The sequence below is a fragment of the Protobothrops mucrosquamatus genome, unplaced genomic scaffold (assembly GCF_001527695.2).
Source record: "Protobothrops mucrosquamatus isolate PMUCROS unplaced genomic scaffold, P.Mucros_1.0 scaffold_298, whole genome shotgun sequence".
NCBI lineage: Eukaryota > Metazoa > Chordata > Lepidosauria > Squamata > Viperidae > Protobothrops > Protobothrops mucrosquamatus.
Genome location: NW_015386374.1, coordinates 459692 through 477306, shown reverse-complemented (window position 1 = coordinate 477306; position 17615 = coordinate 459692). Strand labels below are relative to the sequence as shown.

General features: G+C 39.4%; 1 protein-coding gene across 1 annotated transcript in view; it reads left to right on the top strand.

Moving 5' to 3' along the window:
- The window catches only part of ATP23 (ATP23 metallopeptidase and ATP synthase assembly factor homolog), a 38657-nt gene extending 22894 nt beyond the window's left edge, over positions 1-15763 (top strand). Inside the window, exons 2-6 of the mRNA XM_015832077.1 lie at positions 4692-4737; positions 5154-5235; positions 6114-6251; positions 13538-13621; positions 15171-15763. Coding sequence (XP_015687563.1) covers positions 4692-4737; positions 5154-5235; positions 6114-6251; positions 13538-13621; positions 15171-15374 — 554 coding nt within the window. The 3' untranslated portion in view covers positions 15375-15763. The remainder of the gene's footprint in view (positions 1-4691; positions 4738-5153; positions 5236-6113; positions 6252-13537; positions 13622-15170) is intronic.
- Positions 15764-17615: the final 1852 nt, after the last annotated feature.

Sequence of the window (17615 nt, the reverse complement as noted above, 5' to 3'; positions counted from 1 at the left end):
ATGCTAAATTGTATAAAAATAATTATGACAAGTTATGGAGCAAAGTTCAAAAGGATTTGATGGAGTGGAAGAAATTACAGTTATCATTATTGGGAAGAATTGCAGTGATAAAAATGAATGTTCTCCCAAAGTTTCTTTTTTTGTTCCAGATGATACCTATTTTAAAAAAGGATTCAAATTTGGAGGAGTGGCAAAGAGGGATCAACAGGTTTATCTGGCAGGGGAAAAAACCTAGGGTAAAATTTAAAATTTTGCAAGATGCACGGGAAAGAGGGGGACTTAAAGCCCCTAATTTAAAATTATATTATGAAGCAGTGGTTTTAACTTGGATTAGTGATTGGATTAATTTAACTAATAGAGATATTTTGATACTCGAAGGTTGGGATTTATATTATGGATGGCATGCTTATTTATTTTTTGATAACAAAATTGATCGTGTTTTTAAATCTTATATTTTGAGAGATGCACTTTTGAGAGTTTGGAAAAAGTATTCTTATAAGGTAAATTTAAAAATCCCAATGTGGGCTATTCTGGAACATGCAATACAAGGAATTATAAGAGGTGTAAAATTAGAAGGAATTGTTTACAAAGATCTACTCATGTTAAGAGGACAGGACTGGCAAATTAAATCATTGGATGAGTTAAGACAGGATAATGTACTCCAGTCCTGGTTTTTATATTTCCAATTGGTTGAGAGATGGCATATAGATCAAAAATTGGGTTTAATTGTAGAAGATGTGAACTTGATAAAACAGATTAAAGATAAATGATACTTTTTATTTAAATTTTATGTTATCTGATTGTTGTGAATACTCTTATATTTCCGATCTTATCTATAAGTAATTATAATTAATAAATAATATATCAGTATTTATAAGTAATTATACTCAATTAGTAATATATTATTAATAGTACATTAATTATTGTTATTCGTAGAACGAATGATATGTATTGGTTAACTTCTCACTCTTATTATTAGTGATAAATCTATTTAACATACCTGTTTAGTATTATATTAACTATAGACATTTAATATGTATACCCGGACGGTAGTCTGCTTGCTGAAGCGTTGATTTATTGTTGGGGGTAACCCCACTATTGTACCTATCCCTACCTTTGGTTTAATCCTTGTTCTATACCCTATGTTATACCCCTACCTATTTCATTCCCTCCCCATCCCTATAAAATCCAATAAAATATACATAAAAAAAAGAATGTTGATGCTGTCATCTAGCTGGACAGTTGGAAGGAATAGAAACCTCAAATATACTGTTTCTCCTCAAAATGCATAAAATTCGCTTTCTCTTCAAGTCGAAATCATGCTGACCCAAGGTATATGAAAAACAATATTACATTTTCTCTTTTTCTAGCAAAGGTTTATGGTATTCTTTTTCAGTCACTGTATTGAACTTATTTGTAACAAACTTATTTATAAAACTGACTCATGACACTGTTACATTATTTTTTTTGTCCAAGTGTAATTTATATGGATTGAATGTAAGTTGCCAATGAAATACTTCACTTATATAAACTTAAAGTAATATAATTTAAAGTATTTTTTTCCTGCCTATCATTCTGCCTGTCCCATTCACTTTTTTGATACCAGCACTTACTATAGCTGTTAACCCCTAGTTTACTGTGTCAGAAGCAAACATCTGTGTCAGAAGCAAACATGGAGCACTGGGGAACTACCAGAGGACTGGAAAAGAGCTGATGTAGTTCCCATCTTCAAAAAAGGAAAAAAAAGGACCCAGGAAATTACAGACCTATCAGCCTGACCTCAATGCCTGGGAAGATTCTGGAAAAGATAATCAAACAACGAATCAGCGAACCCCTGCAGGCAAACAAAGTCATTACTAAAAGCCAACACGGGTTTGTCAAAAACAGATCATGCCAGACAAATCTTATTGCATTCTTTGACCAAGTGACAAAATTAGTGGACCAGAGGAATGCTGTGGATATAATTTACTTGGACTTCCGTAAGGCATTTGACAAAGTAGATTACAACCTACTAATTGATAAGATAGAAAAATGCGGGTTAGACAGCATCACCACCAGATGGATCCGTAGCTGGCTGACCAGCCGTACTCAGCGTGTGGTCCTCAATGGAACCGCATCTACATGGAGGGAAGTGTGTAGTGGGGTGCCCCAGGGCTCTGTTCTGGGCCCAGTGCTCTTCAACATCTTCATCAACGATCTGGATGAGGGGATAGATGGGGAACTCATCAAATTTGCAGACAACACCAAGCTGGCAGGAATAGCCAACACTCCAGAAGACAGGCTTAGGATACAGGAGGATCTGGACAGACTTGAACACTGGGCGCTATCTAACAAAATGAAATTCAATGGTGNAATTCAATGGTGAAAAAAGTAAGGTTCTACATTTAGGCAAGAAAAACCAAATGTACAGGTATAGTATAGGGGGTACCTTGCTCAATAGTAGTAACTGTGAGAGGGACCTCGGAGTCCTAGTGGACAATCATTTAAATATGAGCCAGCAGTGTGCTGCAGCTGCCAAAAAAGCCAACACAGTGCTGGGCTGCATTAACAGGGATAGAATCAAGATCACGTGAAGTATTAATACCACTTTACAATGCCTTGGTAAGGCCACACTTGGAATACTGCATCCAGTTTTGGTCACCACAATGTAAAAAAGATGTTGAGATTCTAGAAAGAGTACAGAGAAGAGCAACAAAGATGATTAGGGGACTGGAGGCTAAAACATATAAGGAACGGTTGCTGGAATTGAGTATGTCTAGTTTAACGAAGAGAAGGACAAGGGGGGACATGATAGCAGTGTTCCAATATCTTAGGGGCTGCCACAAAGAAGAGAAAGGCTATTCTCCAAAGCGCCTGAAGGCAGGACAAGAAGCAACGGGTGGGAACTAACCAAAGAGAGAAGCAACCTAGAACTAAGGAGAAACTTCCTGACAGTTAGAACAATTAACCAGTGGAACAACCTGCCTCCAGAAGCGGTGAATGTGCCAACACTGGAAGTTTTTAAGAAGAAACTGGACAGCCATTTGTCCGAAATGGTATAGGGTTTCCTGCCTGAGCAGGAGGTTGGACTAGATGACCTCCAAGATCCCTTCCAACTTTATCATTATTATTATCATTGGTTCTCCATTAGTGAGTCCACATGATCAATAGTATTCCAACCTTGCCACTTTCCTGCAACTTGATCATTCCTTCTAAATACATAAGGGAAAAAAATAGGATGAAAAATCAAATAATGCTTTATTTTCTGATCCACTACATAAGAGAGACACATAAACTTCCTAATCCTGAGCCTGGTAACTCCTGACAACAACCATTTTTTTCCACAAATAATTGATAAAACAAGAGTTTACATAAAAACTTTGTCTTAAAAAAAATAAAGGCTTATACAATCATTCTTGATTAGTAACCACAATTGGGATCTGCATCATGGTCACTAAGTGGAAAATCACATAACTGCAATGAGCTTCCATCTTCGCTTCTCTTTCAGTCATTAACTGAATTTCCATGGTCATTAAATGAAACCTGTGCCTGCAACGTATGATTTTACTTCTTCATTCTCTATTAATTCTGCTTGTTGCAAGCTACTTGTGAAGCACCTGCATAGTGATCACATGACTGTGGACCATTGCAATGGTCATGAATGCAAAGATGTGTTGCTAACTATTTGTTTTATATCATGATAACTTTGAGGAGTTACTAAGTGAAGCAGTTGGTAAGTGAGTACTTGTATAGAGAGCATAAAGGTGCCCAGTTGAGTTCATGGTATTTGAAGACAGCTGAGAAAGACTCCTAGTTAAAATCTGGAAGAACACGTGCCAATGTTTAAGACAGTTTTAAGTTAGATGGACACAGCTTAATTTGTTGCAAGTTAACTTCCTTATAGAGTACAGTACTTCTTCCTCTGAACACAGGAGTAAAGTTTCAGTGACTAATGAAAAAGCAAAGTGCTCTACTTCTACACTCCAGTCTAACCATTGAGATAAGTTGATACTCTTCAGCAAAACCAAAAAAAACTCCAAATAACCCTGGTGATTTCCTTGACTATGGAGAGTCTCAATCATCTAGGTCATGGTTGTGCCAAAAGTACTTTTTCAAAAGGCAACTGGACTTTCTTCAGTTCTGAAGAAGCTTCTTGGATAAGAAATGAAACGCATTCAGATGAAAAAAAACGAGAAAATCTAGTTGCCTTTTAAAAGAGTACCTTTGGGACATGTTGATTTCCTTCTGTTCCTGCACAGAAGATGTCACAGTCAGCAAAGTGGGTGCTCATGGTTTTATTGTAGTGTCTAGGTGTTGGGTCACTTATCTTGATGTCCTATATCAAAATAATATTTTTTCAAAGTTTTTATCAAAGAATATCCATTTGCAATTTCACTCAGACTTAGTTCCTGTGTTCCTTGGCTGTGGAAGTCATACGTACATTTGAACATTATTAAAATCCCTTTAATTAATGAGATTTTATATCTAAGTAAACACGTAGGATTTTACCAGTAATATCTCTTGCACTCAATCAAGTTCATCTTTGTGTTTTGTTTATGATTTCTATAAATTGTTTCTGGATATATGATATTTCATTAGTTTAATGATATTTTAAATACTTTCTGTGGTAATTTGAAGATGTGCTCTGCATTTTTTTTCTCTGAACAACAGATTTGTTTAGAAATATATTATTGTGCCAATGTTTATTCTAGGTCCACAAGCTAAACTGCTACTTGATGCTATGAAGAATTCTGGCTGGTGAGATAATTTATGTCCAAAAATTATTATATGAATGCTATATATCAGTGATGGTGAACCTTTTAGAGACAGAGTACCCAAACTGCAACCCAAAACCCACTTATGTATCATCGGGTGCCAGGTTGACGTGGCCCATTGGGTGGGCGTGGCTGCGGTGGTAATGGCAGACTGGGTGGGACTAAAAAGTTCAAACAATCAATTCCAACTTTGCGAGATCTTTTGTTTCCTGCGAGAAGTTGAAATTGATTGATTGATTGAACCTTTTTTTTTTGCACATGGCGGCGGAGGCCTAAAGCGAAAAGGTTCTATAAACCCAGCTGAAGGTCTAGGACTGGGGCGATGGCGCGCATGCCATAGGTTCGCTACCACGGCTATATATTATATTTGTTATATGTGTGACTCTTCAATTCTTTTAGTGCTGTCATCAATAACCGACACATTTCATGTGAAAATTGTGATAAATATGTTGGTGGAGGATTTGATTCTTCAGTATCACAGGTAAATTGCTATTTTTTTCTACCTAATGTTTACAGCTTTTTATGCTCTGTTATGTTAGTAAAACAAAATAGTTAAGTTATGTAGTCAGTATTAAATAGTAGAGTTTAATTAGAATGTTTATGTTAATATCAAGTAATAGTTTATAAATATTGATTTTAAACCCTCTGATTTTTTTATTGGGTTAAAATACTCAATAGTTTTTTTTCCCCTCATTTCTTTGTAAGCTACTTTCATTATATTAAAATAAATGGTGTTATTTCTAGATAACCATAGCAGGAAGTCAAATAAATTAGGAACAGCTGTCCAAACCACCTCTGATCACAGTGTTTCTGATGCACAAGCAGACGGGGGGGGGGTGTATATTTTTTATTCAGTATTTTTAGTAAGTATAGATCATGATAGAAATGGCATTGTCAAGCGCCAGGGATATCAGGAGATGCAAGCAGTTAAAATGGTATAAAGATTTATTGTAAGCTTAAGCTCTCTATAAGAATCTGAATTACTAGTGGTCAAAGCAATTTGGTGGTAAAAGAACTCATGGTGGGCTGGACTTAGATCACTTGTGGGTATGAAGGGACTCATGAAAAATGATGCATTTGACTCCTCCCTCGCGCTCAGCCTGGTCATCTCCTATAGGCATTTTGTAATGATATCAGCTGATGTTTAGTTTTTAGTTTGTATTTTAATATGTATATTTAGTCTCTTGGAGGTTCCTCATGCCCAGAAAAGAAAAGAGAGGGGGAAACCAGATAAATAGTGCCCTCAAGTTCTCTAGCGCTACATCTAATGGATGGTTGAACAATGCTGTGTAAAGAACATTATGCTGTGAAAACTCTAAAAATAAAATGCATTCTTAAAATTTTGGGTTAACTTTGCAGATTGTACTTTGCCAAAACAATATACATAGTCAATCTCAAATGAACAGAGTGGTTGCACATGAATTTATCCATGCATTTGATCACTGTCGTGCTCATGTGGATTGGTTTAACAATATAAAGCACTTAGCCTGTTCAGAGGTAAGTTGAAAAACTTAGTTTTATAAATATATTTTAATAAGGATATCAAAAACGCACATAGCATAAATCTCATATCAACAGTTTCACTTACAATAAAGTCTTATGCTTATTTACTCAGAAAGTAAGTCCTGATGGTTTAAGTGAAACATACTTCTATACAAATTAGTAGAAGTTTATGATCTTATTATCATATTTTATGTTTCTTTGCTTGATTCCTGTTGTGAATATCAGTCTGTTTTCTAGGTAGGCTTCAACATTCACAGACTGTAGATATCTCAGTCTGTACCCACAAGTGAGACATGGTTGTTGTCCATGTGCACATGGAGATTTTCCAGTCCCTCCCAGTCGCCCAACTCAGGCTCCCAAAACATCTGTGTCTCTGCCTGAGCATGAGAAGAGGGGCCAGGCTCCTTGTCTGACTGTGAGTCTTGGTGCTCCTCAGTACCTTCTTCAGACTCCAATGTCACTTCCAGATCCTCCTCCTCATCTGAGTCCTCAGACTCGGCTGCTGGATCTACTGGCTGCCGAGGAATCACAACACTATCCCGCACTGCAGGACCCTTCCCCTGGATCTGACGGGCCGGATGCGGTCGTGAAGGGAACTGTTTATGGAACGCCGTCACCAAGGCAGGAGCATGCATGGTGGTCGTATCCTCCCAGGTGAACTACTTTGGTCCATAGCCCTTCCACTCAATCAGATACTGGAATCGGCCTTTCAGCCAACGGGAGTCTCGAATACTGATGATCTCATACTTGGGAGCGCTGTCTTCGTCACGGTGTTCCAATAGGGGACATTCTGATTGGCAGAGTGGACATGCCGGTTGTTCTGGGACCAAGAGAGACCAGTGAAAGGCCGGATGTATCCGTAACAACCGTGGCAAGGTTAACCAATAAGCGACCAGGTTAATGACGGCTTCGATAGGGAACAGTCCTATGTACCGGTGGTCCAGTTTCTTGGCAGGCTGGTCTGATGGAAGGTTCCTGGTTGACAGCCATACCCGATCTCCCATTGTTAATGTAGGTATATCTCACTTCTACCGATTGGCGACTTTCTTGTAATCTGCCTTGACCTTATCTAATTGTCGCCACACCAGTTGATGGATAGCCTGTAACTCGGTCAGATATTCGTTAGCTGCAGAAACTGGCGAGTCGAGCTGCGAGAGGGGAAAAAGCCAGGGATGATATCCCACATTGACTAGGAACGTGGAGGTGTGCTGTGAGTTATTAAAAGCTACTGCAAGATAGTCGGCCCAATTGTCCTGTTGCTAATTCACGATACAGCGCAGGTATTGTTCTAGGATTCTGATTACTTTCTTGGTCCCCCGCCATCCATTTGCAGATGATGCACCGACAAAAGGCAGATTTGTACGTCTTGGGTTTTCATCAACCCTTTCCAGAAATGGGCCATAAATTGAGCCTCTCTATCCGAAATGACGGCAAAACCTGCTGGATGAAAATGCAAATGGTGGTGCGGGCTGATGGCAAGGAATGAAATGTGCCATCTTGGTCAGCATGTCCACCACCACAAACACCGTTGTGAAGCCAGAAGACAGGTTAAGCCCATTAAGAAGTCCATGGACACTGTTCCCCAGGGTCTCTCGGGCATCGGCAAGGGCTGAAGTAGACCCGGTGGGACCCCTGTCGCTGACTTCGCTGCCTACACCGTATACAAGATGTGACGTAGGTCTGGACATCGTGTCATACTCGGGGCCATCAGAATGTATGGGAGACTAGGTTCAGTATCTTGAAAAGGCCAAAATGCCCCGCCGACAGATTATCATGACATTGAATGAGAATGAGTCCTCTGAGCGGCCCTCCCGGAACATAGAGCCAATCACGATATTTCAGGAGTCCATCCGTGATGGTCCATTGGGAGTCTGGCTCCAGCTCCTCCTTTCGTTGAGCCACCCATGCATCATGCTGTGCCTCCCGAATCCGAGCCCATAAATCTATTGGTTTTCAAATTGCAGAGAAAGACTCTAAGGGCAGAACTGTCCTGGGCAGAAGCTTGTCTTCCATATGGAAATATTCTGGTTTCCTTGAAAGAGCATCCACTCTTTGGTTGCGACCACTTGGTATGTAGATAACACAGAAATTGAACCTAGCAAAGAAGAGAGACCACTGAATCTGTCGGTTCAATTTCCAGGCAGTCTGCAAACTTTCCAGATTCTTGTGGTCCGTCCGGACTTCAATTTGATGCCGAGCCCCTTCCAAATGATGTCTCCAGGCCTCAAACGCCACTTTAATGGTTAGTAGCTCCTTCTCCCAGATGGTGTAGTTGCACTCGGCTGGATTAACTTTCCGCGAATAGTGTGCGCAAGAGGGCACCACCGGGTGCGTGAGCCTGGAGTAACACTGGTCCAACGGCAATATCGGACGCTTTTGCTTTCACGACAAACGGCTGTTGCAGGTCAGGGTGGTTCAAGATGGGTTCTGTAAGGACCCACTTCAACTAACCACCCAAGAAAGCAGAACTCTTGAAATAAGCATTGTCTCAAAAGGATACTTTTATTAGGGGTCAGTGACAGTAGGGAAGTCAAGGCGAGATCTGGGGAAAATCCCACGCAAACGGTATAATTAAGCAAGCAATATTCCTCCTCCCACTAAAGTCATAATGTCCATTTGAAATTCAGCCAATCCAAAGGTGGTATGATGTGCAGGTAACTGGCATAGTTGTTGTGCATCTCTTCTCCAGCTTTTGTTTCTCTGTAATCGTCTCCCTGATAAGTGAGACACATTCCTTTCTCAAGGATAGAGGCAGGAGAGGGAAAGTAGAAAGCAAAAGTTATCCCAAGCTCTCCCTCCTCCCAGCAGAAAGGCAGGCCCCAAAAGTAGAATATATATACAAGGGAAAACAGAGGTTTTGGGGTCCTGACAGGTTCCTTCATAAAAGCTTCCTTTAAAGCCTGGTGGGAGGTTTCAGTTTTTGGCTTCTTTATTGTACGTGCCGAAGCTATGTAGCAAATAAAGGATTCTTTAAGGTAAATAAGCCTCAAAGTTCTTTGAAAAGCTGCTTCTTTTTGGAACCATGTCAGCTTGTTGCTCCAGACTGCCCCGAAGCAAAACCGGGGATGAAGGTTCTATAGTAGATGGCGAACCCAAGGAGTCACTGGACATCTTTAATGCAACCTGGGGTTTGCCAACTACACAGGGGCTCGACCTTGCTCAGCTACATGGCAATGCCCTCAGGAGAAATAAGATGACCTAGGAAATCAATGGTTGTTTGCTAGAATTGGCATTTCTCCAGTTTGGCATACAAATGATGAACTCGGAGCCATTGCAGGACCTAACGGAGATGCTGGTGATGCATCTCCCACGAAAGGGAGTAGATCAGAATGTCATCCAAATAGATCACGACAAACTGATCTAACAGATCCCGGAATATGTAGTTCATGAAGTGTTGGAAGACTGCAGGGGCGTTGGTCAGCCCAAATGGCATCACTGTATACTCGAAGTGCCCATACCGGGTGCCAAATGCTGTCTTCCATTCATCACCAGGCCGGATCCTAACAAGATTGTAGGCTCCTCTCAGGTCCAATTTTGTGAAGAGTTTTGTTGTGGCTCCGTCCTGTGGGTCCCTATCATCGGAGGAGGAAGGCTCTGAACATGAAAGAGAGGAGATGGCCAGGCCTCCCTCTCCAGGACCTTCCCCTCTGGTGCGGCCTTCGGTGTCTTCCGACGGAGAGGAGATTGGCCAGGAGCCAGGTGTTTCTGGGATCGGCCAGGAGCCAGGTGCTTCTGGGATTGGCCAGGAGCCAGGTGCTTCTGGGATTGGCCAGGAGCCAGGTGTGTCGGACTCTGAGGAGGATACNAATACTGAATCTTCTGTTGTAGCACTTCGGAATTATCCTGGACTTTGATTTGTATTTGTACTGTGAGTTATCAGTAAAGGTCTTGGCAGGCAGCCACGGAGTTGCTGCCAAGTGTTTATCTGTGTTTGGCAGTGCTGAGCAGTCTTTTAGCCCTCGGCTGACTGGTTGGGGGGTGTGAGTCGGACGGGGGACAGAACAAGTTTTGCCTCTCAGAGCCGTTCCAGAAGTTTTGGGATGAGAGGCAGTGGGTATCAATTATGCACCGTAATGGCATTTAATTTGTGATAGTCACAACAAAGCCTTAATTCCCCAGACTTCTTTTTTACAAAGACAATGGCGAAGATGAGGGCGGGATAAAACCCTGAGCCAACGCGGCCAACTCGGGGTCTGACATGGAATATAAACGCCCCACTGGGAGAGGCGTGTCAGGGACTAAGTTGATGGGGCCGTTATATGGCTTGTGTAGAGGCAATTGATCCACCTCAGTCTCGCTGAACACATCAGCCTAAGTTGCCAGTTTGGAGGGCAGGGAGACCCCTGGGGGATCCACCACCTGGCTGGCACAAACTTAGCGGGTGTGGTCCAGAAAGATGACCAAGTTCTGGGACCAATAAATCTGCCGGTCATGCGTCTGGAGCCACGCCAATCCCAAGACCACAAGGAAATGCAGGTTGGAGGTTATGTAAAATTGAATGGTCTCCTGCGAGCTGATGGCCATACCCAATGGTTGCGTGGCAGCTTTAATTGGCCCAGACAGGAGCACTCGGCAATCAATAGTCTCTACTAACAGAAGCGGTTCCACGGGGCATTGGGGAACAGCCCATTTGGCCACAAATGCCACGTCCATAAAGTTTGTGGTGGCCCCAGAGTTGATCAAGGCGTGTACCGGAATCCCCTGTGGCTTCCCAGGGAGGAGCTGTGTGCCGCCAATATCAAGTGCTGTGGGGGTCCGAGTGCAGCATCCGATGGATGTCGCTCGGGGTCGGGAGAAGCCCAACCCAAAACGCATTTTAGGTTGGGCTCGGGACATTTCACGACAGATGAGGTTGTTTTTATGGGACAGGCTCGGTAGCTGATGCCCCTCGTCATTTCTTGGAGCAGAATGCAACCAAATGCCCAGGTTCTCCACAGTAGAAACACAACCCCCCCAAACGCCATCTATTTATTTCTGCCACCGATAGGCAAGGTCTGGCAGCACCTAACTCCATAGGCTCTTGCCATAGAACCGGGGTCTCGTGCACAACTGGGACCGCCTGGGTTTCTGGGATGGCACGGTGACTCCTACGCTGCTGCAACCGAGCGTCGATCCGCAAACAGAGATGTATCAACCCATTGAGGTCTGGGGGAACATCGACAAGGGCCAGCTCGTCCAGCAGCCTTTCCGACAAACCATCCTGGAAAGCGTCCATGAATGCAGCTTCGTTCCAGGCTGAATCCTGGCTAAGCAGCCGAAACTCACTGATATATCACTGTAAAGGGCTTTCAGGCGTCTGGTAGGAGTCTGCATCTTAATGGGATTCTCGTACATGAGACGCATGTAGGCTGGACCAGCAGGGGTGTGCCCAATGGGCCGCAGGGCCAAATAGGAGGCTGATCATAAACCCCATTTTATCTCGATCAGTGGGGAAGTCCACCACTCTCAGACTGATAAAGAGTTGGTATTGTCCCCAAAAAACTGGAAACATATCCAAAGTGCCATCAAATTTATCAGGCATTGCTACTGGACACTTCCGCCAGGGTTGTGGATCAGCAGGAGCTTGACACTGAGCAACGTGAGCTGCCAGCAAAGCCAGCTGTTGGGAGAGCTGGGCATTCTCTGCACATAACTGCTCCATGACAGTAACCCTGACATTTGATTTGTTTTAAGTTATATAGAAATATATGAAGTACTAAGACAAAAATCATTATGTTATGCACCATTTTTTCTGGATTGTTTGCAGCAAAGTTTTAGTCTATATATGTGTGAGTATGTGCTTGTGTCTATGTACTCTTATAGCAGATCCAGGCTTTGTAAAGAGAGTGAGATAGAGTTAAGAGAGGGCTATGGAAACATGAATGGTTTTTAAATGACTAATGTGTTCTTATCTTCAGTGAATATAACAACATATTCACTTGTCTATTCTCTCCTCCCTCTTTCATCTAGAGCAGCCTAAAAATGTCACAAGGGAGCTAGCTTGTAAAACTGCAGCATGTTTTGCATCTTTCAAGTAATGATTTAAGTTATTGTTTGACCTCAGCAGTGTGTCCCTCTAACCCTCACTGCAAGTAAACTTTTAAAAGCAAACACATAAAACAACCTATAATATCTCCACTCAGTTATTTAAATTAGTATAACAATAGTTTTGCAAACAATCAAAAACATCAGCTAATTTATCTTTAAGATAAAGAATAATAGTTCTTTCCCCTTTTTTGTCTTGGTTCCAGGGAATAAGCATCCTGCCTCACGTGATTTAGAAAGAGCTTTATAGTTTGTAAACACAAGGAAAAGAAATTCTGATCTATGGCAGTTATATGATCTTTTCCCACTGATATGTCCTTTGAATTGAACTTGGTACCTTGTGACTTCATGGATGTATCCAATTCTATCATAATTTGCCATTGCCTCCTCAGATTTTTTAAAACTTTTCTTTCTAATATAATAATTCTGGTACTATCTAGTGATGTCTCATTCAAGGACTAAGCAGAGCCCACTTGTATAGCTTCAAAACTCCGAAAGGATAGGTTAGATACTGCCACCTACTGAGATAATCAGAAGTTTACTGACTGATAAATGTCCATCAGATCTTAAGAGGTGCCATTTAAGCTAGCCTGGATAGTATTACCTAGAGGTTGGAGAAAATGAAATCATTGCTAAGTCAGAATATCAACTCCTATTGTCTCCATGGATATGTTCATCTAGTTTATTGGCAGCAGTGTGGGAATAGTTTAGTACAGTTTTGGAGTGCTTTTTAAACACCTTTTTGTCTAGCCTATAGCCTTGGAGTTTCCTGGTGTATCCCAACCATCCCAACCAAGCATTAATAAATGATTGAATAATTAATAAAATAAAAAATTAATAAAATCATGTCTTCTTTAGTTTTTTGCGATCAGCCATGTTCAGCTGGATACTACTGTTTAGCTCAATATTTCTCAACTGGGGAATTCTGGTCATTGAAGTCCACACATCTTCAAGTTTCTGAAGTTGAAAACTACTGATCTAGTTGGATGAGTAAGATCATGTTCTATATGTCTAAAATGAGATTAAGGTGATAGTTTTTCAGCCGTTATGTTTTAATAGCATCCCTGAAGAATGGCTATATGAACAACCAAAAGAATTCAATTATTCTAAACCATTTGATTGTTGAAGCTCTTTTTAGCAATTACACAACAAATTGGAAATGGACAGTTTTGCAGCCATTCAGACAAAAGGTTTGGAATGGGATACTATGCTAACTTTCCTATAAATATTCTACTCAGTTTGTGCATCTTTTGTAGATTCGGGCATCTAATCTCAGTGGTGATTGTTCTTTCATAAATGAGATGATGCGGTTTAGATTTGGGCTGAAGCAGCATCAGCAGGTAAGTTAATAATAATCTATAAAAGAAGAGATTTGGGTTCATGTTTTCATTTGAGGTAATTTCTTCTGTAATTTGAAGCTTAGCAAACAATTTCTTACGAAGGAACATAGTGTCAATAGACATGAAAAAGATAAGAACAGGTTTTTGTCTCACTCATGCTCTCTCTTTCTCTGTGTGTGTGTGCATGTGTGTATGTATATATATGTATGTATGTATGTATGTATGTATGTATATATATAGATAAAATGAAAAATAATGCCTTCATTTCCATAATTTTAGCTGAAATAGGGATGTTGAAATAGATGGAACAGAAAAATAATCCTCAAAATAAGCTGTTTTGAATTTATTTCCCCATAGAAGCAAATTCTCTGAACATGTTTGTCAATGATGAACAAGTTTCTTCAAGAATGAAAGAACTTCGCATTTTGGTCTTCCATCAGGTCCTCACAGAGAGGATAAGATAGTGAATCCACCTTCACAATTGTGTCTAGGGTGACTTATGTGTTGTGAAGCCTAGCATTGTCTTGTAGAGTCAGAAGTTTTTTCTTCCATATTCTACTTAATTGTTTTTTCGAAATGACAAAGGTAGAGGAAGTAGAAAGGATTATCAAGACCTGGTGGAAGAGACAGAATGTGAAATACTTTTGTGACAGCTTTTAAAAACGTCCATCAAGAGAATGGTGCACTGAATGGTGGTGATTATATGGAGATGTAAATACAGTAAAAAATAGCTTTCAATTTTTTTTGAGTTTTATCTATTAAAATATTCCTATTTAAACTAAAATTATGGAAGTGAAAGCAATACTTTTCATTCATCCTTCATTTAAAAGAAGGGGGATTAAGGATGCGACACTTACTGTTTATTGGACAGATCAATTCTTTCATAATTTAGCCAATCTTGGATTATATTTCTCAGTGTTGATATGTACATTCCAAATTATGGAACATTATTTTTATGATTAGAAACACTAAGATTACTTGTTTATTTGGACTTGAATAAAATAATTGTTCATTGCTATTTGCTAGTAATCTATAGTTCAGGACTACTTTATATAGGCCTTGGGTGCCCCACAACATTTATGAGGTAATAAATATATTAAACTATTTCTGGCTACTCCTTTGAAAATGGCTATTATTCTTGAAATCATATAATCAGGTAATCTAGACATGTGTATTTCAAATAATGGAAGTCCTAGATATAATGAAAGTCTGAATTTATTCATTGATCTAAAATTACTGCAAAAGCATTACAAATGTTTATGATTTTTTAAAAATGATACAGCTGATAAGGTATCCTCATAAATTATTTGTTATTAACTGTTGAATTGTACATTATGGTATCTTCCAAATGATACATTTAATGTGGAAAAAGAAAAAAAGCCTTTTGAGTTAGATAGCAATACATTGGAAGATATCCATGGAACTTATAATTATTACCTATTTATTAGATAATATTTATATTACCTAATATTATATAAACCTAATTGTTTGTTTAATAAAAGCTTCAGTTGATTAGATGTGTTTTGGCCCTTTTTATCACCTGTTTCAGACTTGTGTAAAGATGAAAGCTGTTCGCTCCATGTTGGCTGTTAGAAATATCACTAAAGAGATGGCAGAGAAAGCAGTAGATGAAGTCTTTGAATCCTGCTTCAATGATCACGAGCCATTTGACAGAGTGCCTCATAGCAAATTGGATGCAAAGTATGCATATAGAGGTTTTCAGAACCGTCACCGTTACTATCAAAATTTATGAATGAAAACTGTTCGTGTCTAGGTCCAAACTACCACATTAGAGGATAATTGGAGTCCCTGGAGAGATTATATCCAATTTGTTTAATTTCCATTCTGTGTTTCATTTCCCTAATTGATCTAATAATTACTATTTTATTCAACAAGCAAAATGGATATTTGTGAACATAGGCATCAATTATGAAAGTAGCATCTCATTGCAAGCTCAGTAACTTTTGTTTATTTGCTTTTGTATTGAGGGGAACAAAAGGGGAGAAACTTGCCACAGGACTGAGCTGTATTAATTTTGGCTTTCAGATGTCTGTGTTTGTGTATATATTACTATATCAATTAGTTTTGCATTTTTTTTCATCATTTGAATAAAGGTCATTTTAATTGCATGTAGTTTATGCCAAGTGGTTGGACAGTGTGATTTTGTCATTTAACGTAATGTAAAGATCATCAAACTCAGAGTTGTGTAATAAAACAATATGTAAAAAAACCCCACTCAAACAAAATCATAAAATTCGTCTTTTGTAGCGTATTCAGAATGCATCCCAAATACAGTGTTTACTACATACTAGCCATTTTTATTCATTCCTGCCCTGGATTGATTGATGTTTGTAAGATTTGTTTGATATTTTTTTTGTTTTTAAACTCTGATCTCTACACAAATTGAAGCAACATCCCAAACTGAATTGTAGCCAATCTGAACCCTCCAATGACTTTTATTTTTTCACTAGAATTGGATAAAAATTGCAGGAACTTTAGGAGACCACGAAGAAGTGGAGGAAGCCAAACATCATAACGACTGGTGAATGAGTTTTTAAATAACAGTCAGGGGTGCCTCTACCCAATTCCTAGGAAAGAAAAACCCTTGGCTTCATAGAAGCCAAAATTTGCAGCAAAAAGAAATCTTGTAGTGACAAAAATCTATCAGATTTCAGGCAGATAGATTAATGTGTTGGGGGAGTGTTTGCTGCACAATGAAAGAATAGGATGGTGTCAAAGAACAATGTCGTTCAAAATGCAGTTGTAGAAGAGTCAGAAAGTATACTCACTAAATTCAGTGATTTCTCCCATCCTCTTTGAACTGTTTTTGGGGGAGTGTAGTTTTTTGTTTGTTTGCTTTTGGTAAATAGCTTTGTGGACAAATTGGAATTGCTGCATTTCCCTTTGAGAAAATTGTTCTGATCCATTCTGGATTTGGGATTCACACCAAGTCTTATCCATTCCTGCTCTCTATATGTGTTTGTGCGCCTCATATTAAAATAATTCTTTAGTATTAATTGAATAATTCTGTACTAAAGAAGACATGCTCAAATATATGTGCCTGACAAATATAAAGTTTTGCATTAAAAAATCCAAGAACTTGTTAAGTTAAGTTGACTTTGAAAATGCAGCACCTGTCTTTGAAATGGAACATTACAGTGGCTCATAGCAATTTAAGAAAAAAAGCAAGAATTAAAAAAATAAAAATGGCTAACATACAACTATATCAAAACCACTGTTAAAAAAACCTCAAGCACAATAGCATAATCATAATCAGAAGATAAATACAATCAATACATCCAGTTCAGTATAACCATTAAAGTGGCTCCCTGTAGACTGCCAAATGCAGTGGCTCAACCATATCTTCAGGCCCTTCCTAAAGGCCGGAAAGGTTGGGACCAAAGTTCCAGGGGAATGATATTCCAAAGGTCGGCCATCATGGCAGAGGCACCTGTGGCAGGCCTCTTCTGCCACATCTGATGAGACTGATGGATATAACCAGGGATCTTGGTGGAGAGAATGACAAATGTTTTATATCAATTTGTATGCACATTTATTGTCCCATTGTGGAGCATTCTACAATTCTATCCATAATTTTCTAATCCATAAGCAACTAACCCCCTCCTCATGTTTCATGTCAAGGTTTTTTAAATCTTGCTTTCAAGCAGTAATTTTATCAGTGACTATGTCATAGCTCCTGGCTGTAAAATGACTCGATATCAGAAGTAAAGTGGTTAGAAAATATTTTCTGCACTTATGAAGAAAATTACACACTAATTTCTTCAAAGATCCCTCTTTTTTTTTTCCAACAAAATTTTTTATTGGTTTTATTTTACATGGTGGCAAGGCCATCAATTAATCAAAACAAAATCATATTTGTACAATTCAAATTATTTCAATATAATTAACTCAGTTATACATATAACTAATCTATTATTATTTTAATATATCCTACTTCCCCTTAGGTCAATACTAGTAACTCTATTTCTATACT